The sequence below is a fragment of the Pygoscelis adeliae genome, unplaced genomic scaffold, assembly GCF_000699105.1.
Source record: "Pygoscelis adeliae isolate BGI_AS28 unplaced genomic scaffold, ASM69910v1 Scaffold206, whole genome shotgun sequence".
Classification (NCBI taxonomy): Eukaryota; Metazoa; Chordata; class Aves; order Sphenisciformes; family Spheniscidae; genus Pygoscelis; species Pygoscelis adeliae.
Genome location: NW_008825052.1, coordinates 606605 through 625277, shown reverse-complemented (window position 1 = coordinate 625277; position 18673 = coordinate 606605). Strand labels below are relative to the sequence as shown.

Below are 18673 nucleotides of genomic sequence, written 5' to 3'. Positions count from 1 at the left end.
TGGGTTTAAGGCACAAAAGCAGTTTGGAGAATTTCCTAATTGAGCAAAAGCCAAGAGATACGAAACCACGTCATGAAATGCACCAACAATTTCTAGGCTTAGGTGGAGAGCTCCGAGCGCAGCCTGAAGACAAGACAAATGCACAAATAAAACCATTCAGATGATCATCCCTGAGCAAACACACCAAAGTAGCAAATGTTTTTGCTTCCCGGGCCACAAGCGCTCCTGGGCACCAAACGAGACCTCCCTGGGAGGGCACCGGGGCTCCCAGAGGTGAGCACTGGATTTCGTTCAGGCTCAGGATGTCACTCCTAGCTGTCACCATCTCTTCTGGTGTCACAGCTTCTGGTTTAGATACTGCTTTCCCAGTGTCTCGTACAACAGTCTATTTCGCTGTTTATATCTATCCAAATAGATAGACACGGCCAGGCAGCCTTCCCCTCGCAGTCCTTCCCCTCCTGCGCTGCACCACCTCCAGCTCCCGCCCTGCCAGGGCCAGCCCAGGTACCTCCTCCCTTCTGTCCCCTCTCCTCCCCATTTCAGCACAACTAAGTCAGAAGACATAAAGGTCCCAGCCTGCCGCTTTGTGTACGCGGGAACAGGGGCAATGCTTGATAAACTGGTGGGACGGGGAATACTTTCACAAATAGGAAAAGGCAGCACAGCATGGCTGGGTTTTGGTTTAATTACTTTTGATCTTTAAACTAAAGGATCCTTCCTTTCCCTTTACTTTTGTTTCTACCTCTAAACCAAGAGGACCGAAGCGCTTTCCTTCCTGACAGGCACTCTTCATCAACACCCTTCATCAGTGGCATGTGCTAGCTACAGCCAGATTAAAACCACTGATATTTATTTCCCCATCTCCAGTGACAAGCAAAATTGTAATGCATGTGACAAGATGTGTGTGGCTTAGTGCCTAGCACGAAATCTTTTAGCATTAGCAAATACTGACCTTCTCTGGAAGCGTTTTGAACATGATCAGTGCTTCGGTAGGGTGAGGGATGAACCATAAGTTAAGGAAGGCGAGTCCATCTGGAGACAGCAAAAAGCGTGGTCGAGGACGGAAGGATCTGAGTTATTGCAAGAAGGGAGAGGTGTTTAGCATTTTGAGGTTTCTTTCTGCCTGTCACTTCCCAGAAAGACATTTTTTTAAAAGTTTGATAAAACTGTTGCTTGAACATAGGATTTGCCTCTAAGATTTGGAGCAAGTGTATTTTAGACATAACATGATTTAGCTTTGATGTGTAAGGTGCAAGGAAAAGATCTGACCTCAAAAACCTGCTGAATTTGAGAGGAATTTGAAAGAAACTTTCTTAAGGCATCTGATTTATAAAGCAGGGACATGAGCTGCTGTGCTGAGGGCATTTAGGGTCTCTTCCCCCGGGAACATGCTTTTACTGGCTAGAACAGGAGACAGGCAGGGCAAAGCAGCAGACAGGCATTAAAAATCTGTATCATTATTTTAAAATATGATGTGCAATTACTAGTAGGCAGCCCACTTTTTTTGCCAGAAGACATGAAAATACAACATTTATTACATGAATAATATATTTTCCTGTTTTTATATACAACGTGCCATTTCTTGTCTTCACATACATGAAGAGGAAGTACAATACTCAGCTAACACATTCTGAAATAAGAGATATAAATTCAGCTTGGAGATTAAGTTCAGCTCTTTCTGAAGTAAGTTTTGCAGGGTTTTTAATCTTTTTTTCCTTTTGTCTGGAAAAAAAAAAAAGCAAGGCTGAGTGCAAAAAATAGACCTTTGGTTTGGGTGGGATGGAGTAATGAAAGGTTAAATACTCTGTGTTGTAAACACGGAAATTATATTTGGGCAGGGTTTGTTTAGCCAGCTGTGCCCTACTAACTTTTGCACAAGAATGATAAGCATAAATTGTACCTGAGGAAACCAGACAAGTGACGCTTTTCAGGGTGAGATTAGTATTCACACTCTCCATTTCCTCAGCTTTATATCACAGCCCGTAAATGATACCATCAGGGAGAGAGCAAACAGGGTGACCAGGGTTTCCTCCAGAGACAGAAGCACACACGCCGTCCAGATGTCCTTCGTCTTTACAGACCTCGGCGGACAAGGACTGTGGGCAGGCTGTGACAGATGCCGTACTTCCCCACCTCGCCACAGGATGTTAAGGGTGGCTTCTCTGCAGCCGTGCTACAAAGGAGTCCCACGCTATGTTACCGTGCTACGATGTGGCACCTAACTTCTTCAGCAAGAAAATAAGGACAGTCCACTGCATCCGGATAAGCCCAGGTGCTGCCCACCCCAGCAACACAGGAACCAATTGCAGTGCCAGCTCCCAAGAAACAGCTAAAACATAGTCTAATTGCAAACAAAACAGATTTTCTGCATTATGCAAAAAAACCCTAAAACCCCCCAAACATCCCAGAGACGCTATGTCATGCTCACAGAGTGACTAGTACTTTTAAAACATGTATGGCTATGAGCTATGACCTAGTTTCATATGCCAAATCTGGGAACAAAGAAAAAGGCTGGGGGAAGGGAAGAACAGGATGGCACCGCTGCACAGAAACCACAGCCCTACATTTTCCTTTTTCTTCCTGCTTCTAACATTTACTTTTAAGACAGCGGTTGCTGGGGGTATCTTTTACTATCTTATGTAAGATAACATTTCTGCTGCACCCGAGTGCTTCTGCTTTTTTCTAAGGGATACTGCTAAGGTTCAGGTAAGTCAGCAAAATGGGTGCAGGGTACATGTCCACAGCCTTCCTTCGTCCCGCTGCAGCTGGACTCTATATAACATAAAGATAGCAAAATCAGGAAGGACAGGGGGTTCACCTGACCAAATGCAGATGTTTACAATATGAGCACCTCCCCTGAGTTGCTGGAGAAAGAAAGAGGCACTTCCAGGACATAACACATCTCATCCAAAAGTAGGAGTCTGAAACAAGTCATCCCTTTGAAGCACCTAGAATCATAGAATCATAGAATCATAGAACCATTAAGGTTGGAAGAGACCTCCAAGATCATCGAGTCCAACCGTCAACCCAACAACACCATGCCCACTAAACCATGTCGCCTTGTGAGCGCCCTCAAGATGAACTGCTCCATGATCTTCCCCAGCAACCTGTTGATTATCAGGAGAGCCTAGTCAGCTACAGGCATCTAAAGTTAGGTGGGCTATTCTCAAACATTTCCCATTGATGTTAATGAATTTTAGGTTTATGGAAATACATAAATATATATTTGCAGAGAGCTTTTCATTATAACTATTCCCATTCTCATTTCTCCTGCTTCTCCCCCGAGTCTCTTCTTTCCTTTCTTCCTTTCTTCTGTATTCCATGTTATTTTTTCTCTTTTCCCCCCCTTTCACTCCCCATCTATCTTTTTTCCTCCCTATATTTCCTCCGCTGTAACTAGCCACCTTCCCCCTGTCCACCAGATACATGTTTCTTCCTCCCAGCTGCAGGCCCTTCTCAGAGGGAGGGAGGGAAGGAGGGACGGGGAAGGCAGGACCTGCTCACCCCTCCAAGTGCCTGGTGGCCACAAATGCAGGCAACGAGATTAGTTCAGAAGATAAGAAAGCAATTGAATTAATGTCCTGCTATAACCCACTAAATGCAGGCAAGATGGAAGCTGAATTTCTTTCATCATAACTAATTGACAGTTGCTGTCTACAAGGTGCTTCTTAGCTTCAGCTAACCAACAACAGAAAATGAAACATTAACTGGTAGTAAGGAATAAAGTGGGGACAGAAAAAGGGCAGAGGGGCTGAAAAGGCAGGAGCCATTTTTAATTAAAGCCTTTTCTCCAGCTCCCTGCAGCTCCCTTTCTGGCATGAACGCCAGTTTCCGTGCTGCCCTGCGCAGGGGCAGGTTGACGCAGGTGCGAAGGACGTGCTGCAGTGGTCCCCACGCTCACTGCTCGCCGGACACCTTCCTGTCTGCCTCCCTCCCTCCGGTAGGTAAGGATTTGCTCTTGGCTTCCTTTGTGTATCAAACACAGAAAAGCAGCACGGTACAGCAAGCGATATGAAAGTGAGCGTGGCTGGGCCACAGGCTGCTGGAGAGACACAGGCAAGCGTCGAAACACAGGAGGAGCAAAGGCAACATCAGAAAATTCAGGGCTATTTAAAAAATGAAAGGGCATACATATGTATACATGCTTAATTTCTAGGATGTTTCATTGTTTCAGATGTTTCATTTTAAAGTGTAAAGGGACAATGTGTAACTGCTTATAAGTGAATATGCTTATATTAGCATTTTTGAAGAAGTGTAATAGTATAACCCTACAAAGTATTACAGAAAGTATTGAAATACTTTCTTGCTGTTGAAGAGCTACAGGTCCAAGAGGCACGAGCTAATATCTGATTAGGGTACACAATGCTAAGGACTTACTGATCTGTATGTTGAATATCCCAACAGGGTCAATGGTCTACAAGACCTTCTCTGTCACAAGATGGATACTCCTGAAACGCACCATGGCTTTATTCGTTGCTCGACGTCCCCGTGACAACAAGAGTAGCAGCAGGTAGTGCATAGCATGAACTGCAGAAGTATAGGTTCTGCAGATGAACTCAGCTCCTCTGTGCAAATAAAACATGTTTGACTTAGTCCTTGCTAATAAACTAGGATGGCAAGCAGATCAGTTGCTATGGCAAGTAACCACTCCTGGTCCTAACTCCCAAACGAGTTCAGATGGACACTGTGTGACTCATGAACCCCCAGACTGAAAGGAGCAGGGCTAGGGTGTAGCTTGAGCTTGAAACGTAAGTCTACTAAAATATTTTGCTCTAGGATTACTATTACCTCTTCTGTTACTGTGTCCAGAGAAGGCTCCTTCTAAAGCTAAGAGTGAATGTGTTATGAATGGCCCATGTACAACTTTTTACATTAACATGCAAAATATTACAGAGCTTAAAAGCTTCTCAGGGCATCTGAGACAGCAGTACAAAATACAATGCCTTAGACAACACTCAATAAAAGTAGGTAGATAAAGAAAGAAAAACAGCCCGTACTGTGGGTTAGTACAGCCTAATGATGGGGTTACTCCACAGCAACTACTAGCCAGATAAGAGCTAGCCCAAGACAGCTCCACAAGCCTGCAGCTGGCATGCAGTTAAACAACACGGAAGGGGTGCCAATCGCCTTCTCAAGTATCTTGTTGAACCACATTTTATGATTTGTTGGGCTTGTAATCACACTCCCAATCTTTGCTATCGGGACTAAAGCTTTTGCCTGAACCTTAATGGATGTTTTTTTCTGTGTGTGCTGCTGAGCCTCTCTATCGCTGGGAAACAAGATGATCAAGAGCAAAACCAGTGTACTGGATGACTACTTTCACATCTAAAACCATTTGCCTGCTAGTGTTAACATGGGGACCACAGAGACTTACAGAGAGTCAGCAGAAGGGCTCGCGTTGCTAGCCAGAAGGTTTGAGGAAGGAGATCCTTGTGACATGGCCAAAAAAACGTTCCTTCTGAAAGGAGTAGATGAGACAGTGTCATCCCCTAGTCTGTTGTGTGCTCTTCCTCTCCTTTCCTAACTTCAGATAAGTCACATGCCTGCAACTTATTAACAGGTTTCATTTAAATCCTAAATAAATAAAACTTAAAGGGTAAAACAACCCTAACTACCTAGGCTTAATCATTAAGGCAGAAGATTTACATCCTGAAAATGAGATTATCCATTTCTTTCCCCCTTACATGCATCATTTGGATTAGAAGCAAAAACATTTCTAAAGTTTTCCTTCTGTGTATGCCAGCTTTTGCAGGAGACTCTGACCGTGCATATTCTCTATCCATCAAAATTGCCTGAAGACTGGCAGAACACACTGCTCGGGGCACTTTCAGACTATCATTCCCCTTACAAACATGTATTCACCTTTACTTAGTAATATGCACTGCCTGAGGACTCTGGCCCCCAGGAACATGCTTGCAGACATAATACAAACCTGGGATCAGCTGCAAGGTTTTTCTTTAAGTCTTGCTTCTCTTTTTTTCCTTGAGGTAGTCCAATTATGAAGTACTTGTCTCTGATGACGGGGAAATCATCTAAGAGGCTTCTTAGGCTATTGTAGTACCAATGAGCTGGCCTCTCAGGGCATGCTGGGACACACGCTGATTCACCCTAAAAAGGTACAATTAAAATATGTAGTGCTGTGCAGGGCGTCATCTGTCCAGATGAGCTCTACCTTTGTTGAGCTTTATCTCTTTTTGTATGGACAATTTTGGCATCTTCTACAGCAAAATTTACAAGCTATGATTCTTCCGTACTGTGACAGCCAGAGGGATAAAAATCGTGGCATTTAAGAACCAAGGTAAATTTTAGATTTAATGCTTTTCATCACACAGATGTCTTTACAATGCTTTAGAAACAGCCGCAAATTAATACAGCAACGGCTTTGTGGTAGCTATTGATATTTACATTACAATAAGGAAGCAGAAGCAGGAAGGAGCTAAGTGAGATGACGAGTTAATTGCAGAACTGGGAATTAGACAGTGTGACCCTGAGACAGATTGCATCGTCACTGAGCTGCGCTGAAACTCCACTCCAATCCCTGGCTGCAAGCTGCCTCCAGACCCATCGGCCTGGCCTTACCTACACACTCGATAAGCTCTATCTGGGTTAAATGTAGGCTGCATCTACGTCATTTGCAAACCACGGCGTACTGAAACAGCTGCCCTCCTTGCAGCTTGCTCCTTGCCATGAGCTTTCCCAAGGCTGCTCAGATGCACCTCTGCATACCTGGGCATATGAGGAGAAGCAGACCTGGATGCTGGCCACATGCCAGGTTCTTGCCCAGTCTTTTGACAGAGTGGATCTGGAACATACAGCTCTTAGGTGGCTTCATAACAGCTTACGCACTCCAGTAGAAAGGTAACGCATAAACCAGTGTCTAGTGCAGTATATCAAGTACGGTCTGTTTCTCAGTGAAAATAGACAAGAAATAGCCCATTTCCTTTTTCTTTTTTCCCTGTTTTATTGGCATGTGTGCTCAATCTCATGATATTGTGTGCAGGACAAAGGTCCCATAAACATAAACTTATCTGGGAATAAAAACCATAAAATACTGAATATTGACATATGAACACGGGATTAAAAAAAAATAAAATCAAGTCCAATTCCAGTTGAACCTCTGGTTTCTCCCAAGTTGTCTTACAAACTAGATGATTGAATTCACAGGATAGTACATCCCACTCGTTCATTCTCTGATCTACTGCACATTATTTCCACTACAGTTTATCGCTCACGTCAATGATGTTTATCTGGTATTTCTGCTGAAACACCAAAGAAGTGTTGGTCGTGTGTGCCTCTACTTAGCATCCCATCATCAATCCTTTCTCCCCATAAAGAAACCAAGTGGCATATTTCCTACTCATCCAGCAACATGGCTTGTACTGCCTGTAATGTTATCCCACTAAACCACTGAAAATGTTCTTTTCCTCAGCTTGCAAAATGGCTTACAGGTATATTCATAATATTTTAAACAGAAAGTCCGTAAGTTCATATTATCCACATGAAAAAGATGTCCTCAGAGCAGGAGTTATGTTTAAAACATGATGTGTTTGTATGGAAATGTCTATACTAGATCTATATTAAACATATATTAGATATATAGTAAACATCTATATCAGATATACTTACTTATGGCAATATTCAACAATAACGTCTCGCTTGAGTTTCAGAACTTCATCCTATGAGACAATATTTTCTTCTTAGTATCATGTAGGACTTATATGTACTGTGAATCTAACAAAGCCAAAACACTTTTAATGTTTTCTATTAATATAATTTTAAAAAAACCCTCCAGATTATGTGCAGTATTGCAAATATCTAAACTATGAAATTCCAAAACTTTAAGGAGGATAAACATCAAGAAAGATTTGAACCAGTATGCCGGCCCCAGTAGACAGTTAAGGCAGTCTTTTAAATAAATTCAGAATTATTTTAGTCAAATCTGGTTCATATAATTTTGTTCACAAATTCTGCAATATTTCCCAAAAGAGTCTGCAGCTATCAGTTATTTCCTCTTACACTCATATGGCCTACTGAGCTGGCAAGAATCTTATGAGTACATTAAACTAAATAATTTATGCTGACTATTTCAAAAGGAGAATAGCCATTAAGGGTTTGTGTAGAAGCAGTTTGGTTTTACTACCTGGTAAATTCTTAAAGGCCATGCCTAACCTGTAATGTATTCAGCACAAGATACAGAATCACAAGCAGTTTAATACAGGATCCGTGTTCTCACCTTTAGACACTGGATAAAAAGGAATTTGCAAAAGGCAAAATCTATACCCATCATGGTATCTTTACAATTATTATTGTTTCTAATTCTCACATCTTCTTCTAAAATGTAAAAAAAAACAAACAAACCCTGCTAGAAATATTTATTAAAGGAGCCTTCCTCACATAGTGTCCGTCTCTAGCTAGGACCACTGTTGAATGCTTCATATGTAAAAGCCCAGAACAGTTCTGCACCTATCAGCATAACTATAGCCAGAATTTACCTCCTTACCTAGGCTGGAAATAGTTTAGGAGCAATGCCCGTTAGGGTCCACAACCTTTAATTAGCCATGTGTCTGCAGACTGCTGCTGTTTTCCATGCACCTCTCCATCACGAGCCTTGCAGCCGTGCCCATGGGAGACCACGGGGAGACGGCGCAGTAGAAGAAGGTTCACTTGAGTCTCCCACCGCTGCCAATGGAGCCGGGCCACTGTCTGCAGCCCCGCGCCTGACCTGCACACCCTGGCCACGTCCCAGCCTCCTCCCCTCTGCCGGGGTTTCCACACCTGCCACTGGCTTACCTTTCTCCCTAAAGTAACCACAGAGTAAGTGTAACGCTAACTCAAAGCTACCACTTTGCCTACGTACCAAAACCCAACAGTCCCTCTCAAAAACGCTGAGGAGCGTCCTGACATACTTATAGGGTTTTGCAGCCTGCTGCCCAGTGCTTCTCTCTTTTGAGTGAAGGTGTTCAGCATCCTATCTCAGGGTCCCCGTTTCTCCAGCTGAATGGAAATGAAAGCTTCTGGAGGCCTAATGAAGGAGAAAAAAGCATGTGAGCTGAGAAGAGTCATCTCTCAAAAGGTAAACGGATAACCTCCTTCTGATCAAATAACTTCTTTAGATTAGACACAGCTTCTTCAACAACGTTCATTTTACTCATTCATTATATATAACAGGTACAAATACACTGGATCTTGTGGATCAGCTACCAGAGATGAGATGAGCTCTGGGGAAAGTCTCCCACTCTGCATAATTTTAATTTCAAATGCAAGTGAAATAAATGGTGAAAGAAATAGTGACAAATTGAAGAAAAAAATGTACCTCCTCATACTGGCATTAAGGTAGTAACAAGAACCGTGAGGCTACCTGGGCTAAGCTGGACATGTTGAATGCCTTTTTAATTCTACCTTCAAACCACAAGTTATTCAATTAGCACAGAGTTTTCAGTGCTCGACTTTTAGCTGATCAGCACTGAACAATATAAAAAATTGCTCTAACTGTGTCTTGCCAGTACCCTGTTAGTACACTGTGCCCCATGTAAAAGCCAGGAAATCGGGCCAAGGAGCTAGTAAGTGGGCATACAACCACCGAGACCAAGCTCTGTTCTACAGGAGGAGCAAAGTCATAATTAATGGCCTTATCCCGGCCCACTTATTATTTGTCATAATTTTGCAATGTTTTCAACTGTAAACTCCCTGATGCTTAGAAATTCCTATGAGGTATCTGGATTTCCTCCTTTAATTAACAGGTTATCTCCGTGGGGTTTGATGTGAAGCCAGAGTCCCATCGACAGGGTATGGCAAGACAACCATAATACTCAGACCACCAATTCACATCAAGAAACAAGGCATCTGGGAACGTGCCCTTACCATCGAGAGCCCATCGCTATGTTTCTTCATGGCGGAGGTCCAGCGCAATGTAAAGCAGGCCATGCTCAGGATTCGCACGTGCGCCAGAGTGATCCCTACCCAGTGGAGGGGGCTTGGCCAGTCTGTAACAAATACCTTTTAATGGTACAGAGTAAACCTGGAGAACACCCAGGAGAAAATGAAGTGGCCGGTGTGGTTGCTTGCAGCAGCTGATCCTCTGTTTCACTCCCAGACACTGAATTTCTTCCACTTGCTGAACTGCTCCGACTTGTTAGACTTACATTTCCTTCCTAAAATATCATGAATATCAATTCTGTGCTTGCTCTCATAAAGACTGGCAGCTCTTCCTACTAAATCAATACATATTTGCAATTCTGTTTGCTTTCATTTACCCTAGCTTTATGATATAATAATTCACTGGGATCATTGCAAGTCACAGAAAAAAAACATTTCTCATTGAGCACAGGCATAATGAAGCAGCAGCAGACTCAGAGGCTGTACCTGATTTATAAATCAGCCAACATTCTTGACATTCAATCAGCTGTAAATAACATATGAATATTCCCAGATATTCACATTTGCAAATATGTACAAATGATTGTTTATCTAGATCACTTGTCTGGAAAATCAGTTTGCCTCCCCACAAACACAAAAAACTACACTCATCCCCCCACACCACCTGTTTAAGTCCCAGTGGCTCCTGGTATGAAGGACCCTCAGAAATTTCTGCATATTTATATAAAAATAATCCTAATTTTCAAGTAGGAACAAGTGGTACTTTTCCAAGTTCTTGAAGTCGTATTTCAAAAGTGGCACAGGCACTTTGAAGTCCAGGGGAGCTAAAAAGCCACACTAATTCCCCTGTAAATCAAGGAGAGCTATTGTCTTCTGTGTGTAGCGGGAAAGGGAAAGACCGAAATGGGAAAAAAAAGCCATGTTTTGAGAGTCGAGTTCCTTCTCCTAACTAAGTACTAGCTTGGCTTGGGTTAGTGCCAGCTTGCAGACAGATCTACCAAAGAACACCTTTGCTCTGCTGTAGTAGAAAATGGACTTATTTCTCAGAGGACAATTCTTCCTGCTTGACTGACCACAAGGAACATAAAACATGTATTAAAAAAACGGTGGTCAGCAACTGCCTTAGAAGTAAATGGGCAGACATGAGCAGTGTCTTCGTTCCTGAGAAATATTTCAGCCTATAAACAAAGTCGGTATAGAAAAGTTGGTCACTGAGGTTACAAATACGTGGGAGTTTGCCATTCTGAAGGTCGTAGACCAGTATCAAACAGGCTGGTCTGCATGAGGGCTTATTGCACGGTGAGACTGGGCTGGTTAAGCCTATGCCCTTCATGGCACAGCCCATGGGTCTTGGCTATCAACCAACCAGACCATGGCGGGTGTGGCAGAGCACACAGCTCCCTTGGCATCACCCAGCCAGCTCTCCTTCACGTGGGCTGAAGGGAGACGCCACGGGCCTTGGCCTGTGTCAGGTGGGCAACCATACCGCCCACGGCACTGGCGGGTCCCTCAGTGCAGACACAGCCTTTGACATCCTGCAACCATCTCCCTTTCCTATGTAAGGAGGTTATACAAGTTTTTTTCTAGTTTCACATGTTAATCTGGAATAATAGATGCATGACCTCCCTATCACTGCCTCTGTTGGTTGTATTAATTGTCCTCTGTGTGTGAGTTTGATTAGTGAGCTAATACCCACTGACTGTAAATCAGCAAAAACTGATCCAGAATGGTTGCAGCAGCCATTAAATGATTTATAGAGCAGACATCTGAAAACGAAAAATACAGTCGCTGCCATTCTGTGGAAAAGAAACCATTCAACATTTAGACAGTAAAAGAGCCCCAAATGTTTGGAAGATCAATCCTTTTCAACTGGGGAATGAAGAGCTATTTCCAGAGTAAGATTACTTATGGTTATCAGCAGAGACACACAACACTAGTGCTTTGTATGGCAGCGCAGAGGATTGATTTGGGAAAGAAACCGAGGTTGATCAGTTCTACTGAGGATTTCAGTGCTGCAGGATCTGATTAGAAATGAAGATGGGGAATCTCAGATTTCTCAGTGAGAGGGAATGGAAACCAGCCTCTGGGACGAACTAGACCCTGGCGAGCCCTGGGAGGCTGCACAGCTGGCCATCCAGCTGCCAACGCCTGGGTCCCCACCAAGTGGCTGCAGAGTGCAGCAGCTCCCTGGGACATGGCCCGTGTGCTGCCAAAAGTTGCATGAGATCAGTGGTGCAAAGGGTTCCTGCTTAGCAGCAAGCAGGCAGCTCTGACTGCACGATACTAAGCTTTTTTCTGGTGGGCTGTCAGAACATCAGTTTGTTTGGGCCAATGGATCTCAGCTGTACGGTGCAGAATCACTGTCCTGCTCGTGTTGGAACAGGATGCAAACCATGCAGTGGTGAAACCAGTTTGTTCTGATGCAGCTTACAGTCTCTGGGGTGAGTGTTGGCCCTAGGACATCCGTTACATTCACCTCCAGTGTAAGGAAAGAAAGTGTATAGGACACTGCTCTAGGAACGGCAATTCACGCTCAGAAGCTTGCAAGTCACAGCTGCATGAGACATCTTTCCCTCCCCACACTGCAGCTCTGAGTGACCCAAAATGAGACAATGGGGAGTCATGATAACGTCTATTTTTCGTTTTTAAACTCAGAAAGAAACTGGTGTCACACAAGAAATGTTTTAGCCTCATTCCCCATCTCTGATGACTTTTGAACCCTCTGACTAATTTTAAATACATTTGACATAAGAACAGAGGTCTCAAGGATATAAAGCTCCTCCCAGTTTTGCAAAATCAACATTCAGCTAGTGAGGAGGACCCCCTGCTCAGGAAAAAGGCAAGGAGAGCTTGATCCCTAGCCGTTTTGCTTGGCTTGCTCAGCTCCCAGGGGGCAGCGACCAGCTGGGCTCCCAGCATGACAGCCAGGCAGTCAGCATGTGCACAGCTACGAACCTGCCGCAAAACACAGTGCTTCTTGCCCAGCTAGACAGCAAAACACGGGCACTTCCATACACAGGAATGAGCTGAGGATACTGCCTGGCGGCAAGGGACTGAGCATGGGGACCATCAGGGATGCAAGTGGGGGCTGAGAGGGGATGGATGGGGTGTCCTAAGGAACATGGAAAGAGATGTCAATACAAGCACAGAGAAGGCAAGACAAGCCCTAAAGAATCTCTATTTGCTTATGAATTCAAAATTGTGTACGAGGTCACTTAGCTCATCTCTGTAATGCAGCTGTCTCTGGAAAAGACACAGCAGCTGTGTAAGAAAATGGAACACAGAGCCCTACAACAATTTAGCATGTATGAAGCAAGGGCAGCTCCTGAGCACCATATATTTAACACAGGATGAAAAAAAAAAAGCCAAATATAAGATGAGGAACAGTAATGGCTCGGTGATCCTGGCAGGTAGCTTTTGAACCAACATTATGGCATCAGGCTGACATGAATGTTTCCCATTGCAAGTAGTGTTGACCATACTTCTGTTTTCAGAAGACAGGACAAATGAAAGCGGCAGGAACTGATGGTTTCAACATCCCAGAAGAATGTGTATTTCAAGGTCAGGTTGTGATTGCTACCCTTACTGCATACCACAGGCTATAAGATTTGACCCGTGCCTTTTGAATTCAATTCATCTCCAACCTCTTTCAGTCCTCTCTTGAGGTGTATTTTTAGCTATGCTTCATCACTTACCCAACTAATAGACTTTAAATAAATCACTGATGTGACACCATTTATTTTTATGTCATATGCTAATACACAATCACTGCAGTTCCTGCAGTCATCAGTGATGCTGTTCCAAGTGTTGCGCAGGACTGCCATCCAATTGATTATAAGCAGAATTAACAGATAACCTCTTTGGGCTAAGTCTGATAAAACCCATTATTACTAGTGCAACGTGAGGAAGAAGATGCTGCTAACCTTTATGTCCGGGGCATGGGGAGGCTGGACCAAGTAACAAAAGGAGGATTGCTGAACAGCCACCAAAAGAGCATTTTTCTGAATGACCTGACAGGCCAGGATAAGTTGCGTGTTCCTTATTCCAGAGGGACACAAGAGCTAAGGAGAGGAAAATAACGTGTTAGGCATTTCCTCTGCCATTTAAAAGACAGGTTACTTTACAGACATTACTCTCTGTCTTGTAGTACTTCAGCAGCTTAATTTAATGAAAGGAGGGATAAGGGAGAGCATTCTATTATATTTGTATACGTTGTTATCATTGAAACATGACTCTCTGCACCAAATGTTGTTTCTGTGTGTGCATACAGCCACACACAGGCGTCCTGCTTTATTTAACAAAGTTCCTCAGTCAAAACTCTGCTGACTTAGTTTCATCCCAGTAAGGATTCCTGGATTAGGCCACATCAACAATCAAATGTTCAGTGCAATTTTATGAAGTTAATTATAAAACAGTAGACTAAATCATTTTATCACTCAGAGAAAGACAAACAGTAGAGGAGTTTGTAGTGTCTAGTAAACACATGACTGAGGCCCTTACATACTCCAGCAAATAAATAATAACGTAATACACTTTTTTTTGCTTATTCTGCAAATTAAATCATTCACCCGCATAACACCATCTCTTGTACGGAAACTAAGCTTTCCAATATGACTGTCAATTTCTTGAATGCTTAATGGTAAGCTAGATGGAATATATCTGCAATAAAAGCAAAATTATCTATAAACATGGAGTAGGACACAGAAAGAAGCCAAACTGAGGATGAAAGGAAAATAGTAATAAATTCAGAAATACTTTTCAGTTTTTCCCCCCTTAAAATTTAGAACACCTAACGGAATTGGTCACTCTAGTCCCTAATTTAATGTTATTAGGACATTGCTTGAGTTTTCAGAAGTAGTTTTGTGAGAAAAAGAATATATTCTCATGATGTTTTGTGGTTGACTTTACTCCTCCTGGATGAGCTTGGTCTAAACCAGTGAAAAATCTGCTTGTTCAGTTTAATCATGCCTTGTTTGAAGTGTTAATTCCTAAAGTGTTTGTTTGTGCTGCTGTACTGTCTTCTGGGCTCTGATGTCCATCACTGCCCCAATCCAATTAGCAGCTGAAGTTTCATCCCAGGTTGCTCACAATTGCTAAACGTGTTTGGAACAGCCCAATTTTCACAGCAGGCTAGAGTGTATGCAAGTGAATAGGATGCAGACCACAGCACGGGACTGCAGGTGGTATACGTACAGGTCGGAAGGGAGCCCTACCGCCCCTGTTAGCCATAGGGAACGACTGACAGGATGCTCTCCCTGAATCTAGTAAGAGAATTCACAGGTTATTTCCTTTCTTCCTCATAAACCTTGACCTAAAAGACACACAAACACAAACCGGTGTATTTATGTATGTGTGTACACACGCATGCCTACCGACTCTTTAAAGAGTAAATCAAAGCAAATGTAAAATCTGCTTGTTCCAGTCACTTTCCCCAGGGGAAAAGGGAAGATAATAAATAGCCTTTTCCTTGTGCAGAGATTGGGTCTAGTAGTCACTGAGTTGATAAACAAAGATCAAAGATGCCACTTCATGAAGTGCAGCATAACTTCAGGAGAACAAGCTTTCTTTGTGCTCAGAATAAGGACGTAATTCACCACAGTTTTTGAGGTCTCGTTTTGCTTCCTCTGGGGTTTGGGGCAATGACTTTCAGGCCAGCCTTGCTAGGCGTCCCTCACTTTGAAAGAAAATGCACTGTAGTCCCAAAATTACCAGCATTCCACAGAAATTTGGAGTATCCTCGCTTTCACTGCTCAACAGCTGTAAATTAACATTATTCAGTCCCAGACTCTATACAAAAGGGAAACAAGTCATGCAGCATTTTACATTTTCTGCCTGAATAATTTTATGTATTTTACACACTGAAGTTTTTGTGGCTTATATGTGAGCCTAAGCAGACTAAAGGCTTGATCCCATCCAATCTAAAGAGATTATGCTCTGTGAAACACAAAAAAAGTTCAGTCTACCTGTCAACACAGCTGTCATCTTCCAGGAGAGATGTAATGAATATTAGTGGGAGGTGGTCTGCTTTCTCCCTGTGAGATGCAGATTCGAAGTGCATGGGCCTCAGGTACAAACGGAACTCCCCAAAACCTGCTTCCATTGCAAAAGCCTTATAAAACCTAGAAACAAAAAAACACATAGATGCATTTGAAAAATTAACTGTCTTCCTGTTGTAAGCAATGCACATCTAGAAACCTACATCCATCAGGTTCATTTCAATGAGACATCGGCATTCAACTTAAAACACTTCTTGGCATCTGAAATAGTATCATGGATACGAAGCAAACAAGTGTTGCACCCAGATAGCTGATGGTTGCTTAGTATCGCCCATTCAATAGCACTTACAAACAAAGGACAGTAAGTTGCGAGTCTACAATGTCATAAGGGAACATCAAGGGAAATATGCTAAATGTTCCTATTTAGAAAGGACTGTATTTGGCAGAGAGATGAAGAATATTATTTTAGACTAGAAATTGGGAAGAGGACTGTCTGCCAGAGAGGAAGCTTCAATAGACAAGCAGAGCTCATACACATTATTACTATTAAAACAGTGACTTCATAGCTTAAGAAACATTTGTTCTAGAAGCCCCCAGTATGACACAACCCCAATACAACCTCCCCTATACAATAAATAATGAGGGCAGCCCATCAGCAGACAGTAAACGCATGGGCTAGGTGCAACCACTAGCTCAGGAAATCTCTAAAGCACCAAGTGTCAGAAGTTGGGCACTGTCCTGCTTGTTGTAATCCCTCCCTATGGATCCATCACTGCACTCCTTCAGATGCAAGACCACAGAAACACTGCTCTGGCCTGTGATAGCTCTTCTCATATAGTGTAAGAAGATGTTAAAAAGGAAGACACTGACTTTTTGATACAGACTGCAAAGGAATAAGATACTCCCTTGCTTCCTCCTAACATCTAAGGCAGGTGTTTTATGAGTCAAGAAATCAGGTCACAGAGAAGCTATGTTGTGAGAATGTGATAAAGACACAAATAGGACCTAGAAGACATAGTTCTTAGTCCTTTAAAATCAGGTAGCATTTCCTGCCTGCAAAGTAAGGGAAAGAAAAGGGGAGGAGACAAAATAATATATGAAAGACACCATGAGCATCAATCAATAACCATATGGAGCTCAGCCAAAATCAACTCTAAGGTCTTAAAACAAAGAGCTCTGTGTAATTATTATAAATGTTGCTTTCTTAGTTGACCAGTATAGACATCAGAATAGTCTATACAGAACAGACATCAGCACACAAATCAGCTTATTAGTACTGTGTAAAGGGGGAAAATAGAGAAAAAGAAAATATATTAAAAAGGTGACTGTGTCAAACAAAGACAGAAAGAAGCAAAATTCAGACTAAAGCTGCACTGTCTAGCTCTACTATTCTACCAAAGGATATCCCTTTTCATCAGATGGTAGAAGACGAATACTGAGGAACTGAGGACTGAGGAACACTGAGGAACACGGAGAAGCAGCAAGGGCTATAAGGAACAGTGCATACAACGGAAATGTATACTTTTAGATGTGAATGATCTTCCACTCCGGGAATGGAGAGACAGGCAAGTAATGGCAGTAACTCTGGCAGGTCCCCCCCCAAAAGTCTGATAGAAGCTATGGTATGAGGTTGGTATGAGGTAGAGGAATCCACAAACGCAGGTGCGCTCTCTTCATTTTACTCTGCTTAGCAAGAAAAAAGATTACTAACCTTTCTGATGTTTCAGTCTGAATCTGAGTCTCTAACTGTTCATATTATAATGAACTGTGAACTTCATCACATCAAAAGAAGATGTAAAAATAGCACCTCAAAATGTCACATTAAATAAACTATATAGGTTTATACTGGTATTTAGACTGACTTAACCATCTTCTGTGAAATGAAGATAATGTTTTGCTTAGGGGCCTTACATATGCATCATGAGGTCTTACTTTTTGTCATAACTTTCCACTGAATTCCCATCCTGGAAAATGACAATTTACTGCTATTTTTTCAGGGGTTTCCAAGTATGTCACCTCAGATGAGTATGTCCTCTTAGCCCTGTTCCTGAAAGAAATGCAGCCCTGTGATGATCCGGTCTGCTCATCTGTCTCCTCTGGATAACTTTTAAATCAGTTGGTGAATATTAATGAAATCTGACACAGAGACAGGGCTTTCAAGATATTAAGTTCCTACAGGTTTAATGAAAAAAAGGTGATTGGTTATTGATTTTTCAGCTAATTGAAAAGTTGTAGTGTAACCTTACCCCTTATTAATTACCAGAAAATATATGTGTGTGTATGTATGTATGTGTATGAGTGAAGGAACACAAAGATAACTCAACCAGCGGAAGGAGTTTAACTAGAATATATATTTTATTAGAAAGCTGAGTATCCAAACAAGAAACACAAATTGCCAAGAAAGGAGACCTTCTTGCTTCATGGAATTGCTTGGGTTGAAGTAAATTGACCTGTTTATTAGTTTGTCCAAGAAAGTTCCAGATATCAAATGATAGTTCAAGAAGTTCTTATTTTAATGGAAAAGAGTTGTGACAGAAAATTAGGTTTTCCACCAAACTAAGTGGTGGAATGGACATATCTTAACGATGTCTAGGTTTTCAGCTGCTGAAAATAAATGCTGCTGACTTTTTGATACAGACTCTAAATTTTCAAGAAGAAAGCTAGAGAAAGGATTAAGACAAAGAAAAACCACAACTGGAATGTCATCTATCATACACACCCAGCTTTGCTATTGCAAACAATCACATCCCACAAATCCTTTTCATAAATGAATCAATCCCCATTTTAAAAATATTATTTTT

The 18673-nt window shown here is 42.4% G+C and overlaps 1 protein-coding gene across 1 annotated transcript in view; it reads right to left on the bottom strand.

Annotated features, from left to right (window-relative positions):
* Window positions 1–13766: 13766 nt before the first annotated feature.
* Window positions 13767–18673, bottom strand: part of LOC103918986 (transmembrane protein FLJ37396) — a 39737-nt gene continuing 34830 nt past the window's right edge. The window contains 3 exon segments of the mRNA XM_009326423.1: window positions 13767–13937; window positions 14445–14535; window positions 15840–15995. Coding sequence (XP_009324698.1) covers window positions 13767–13937; window positions 14445–14535; window positions 15840–15995 — 418 coding nt within the window.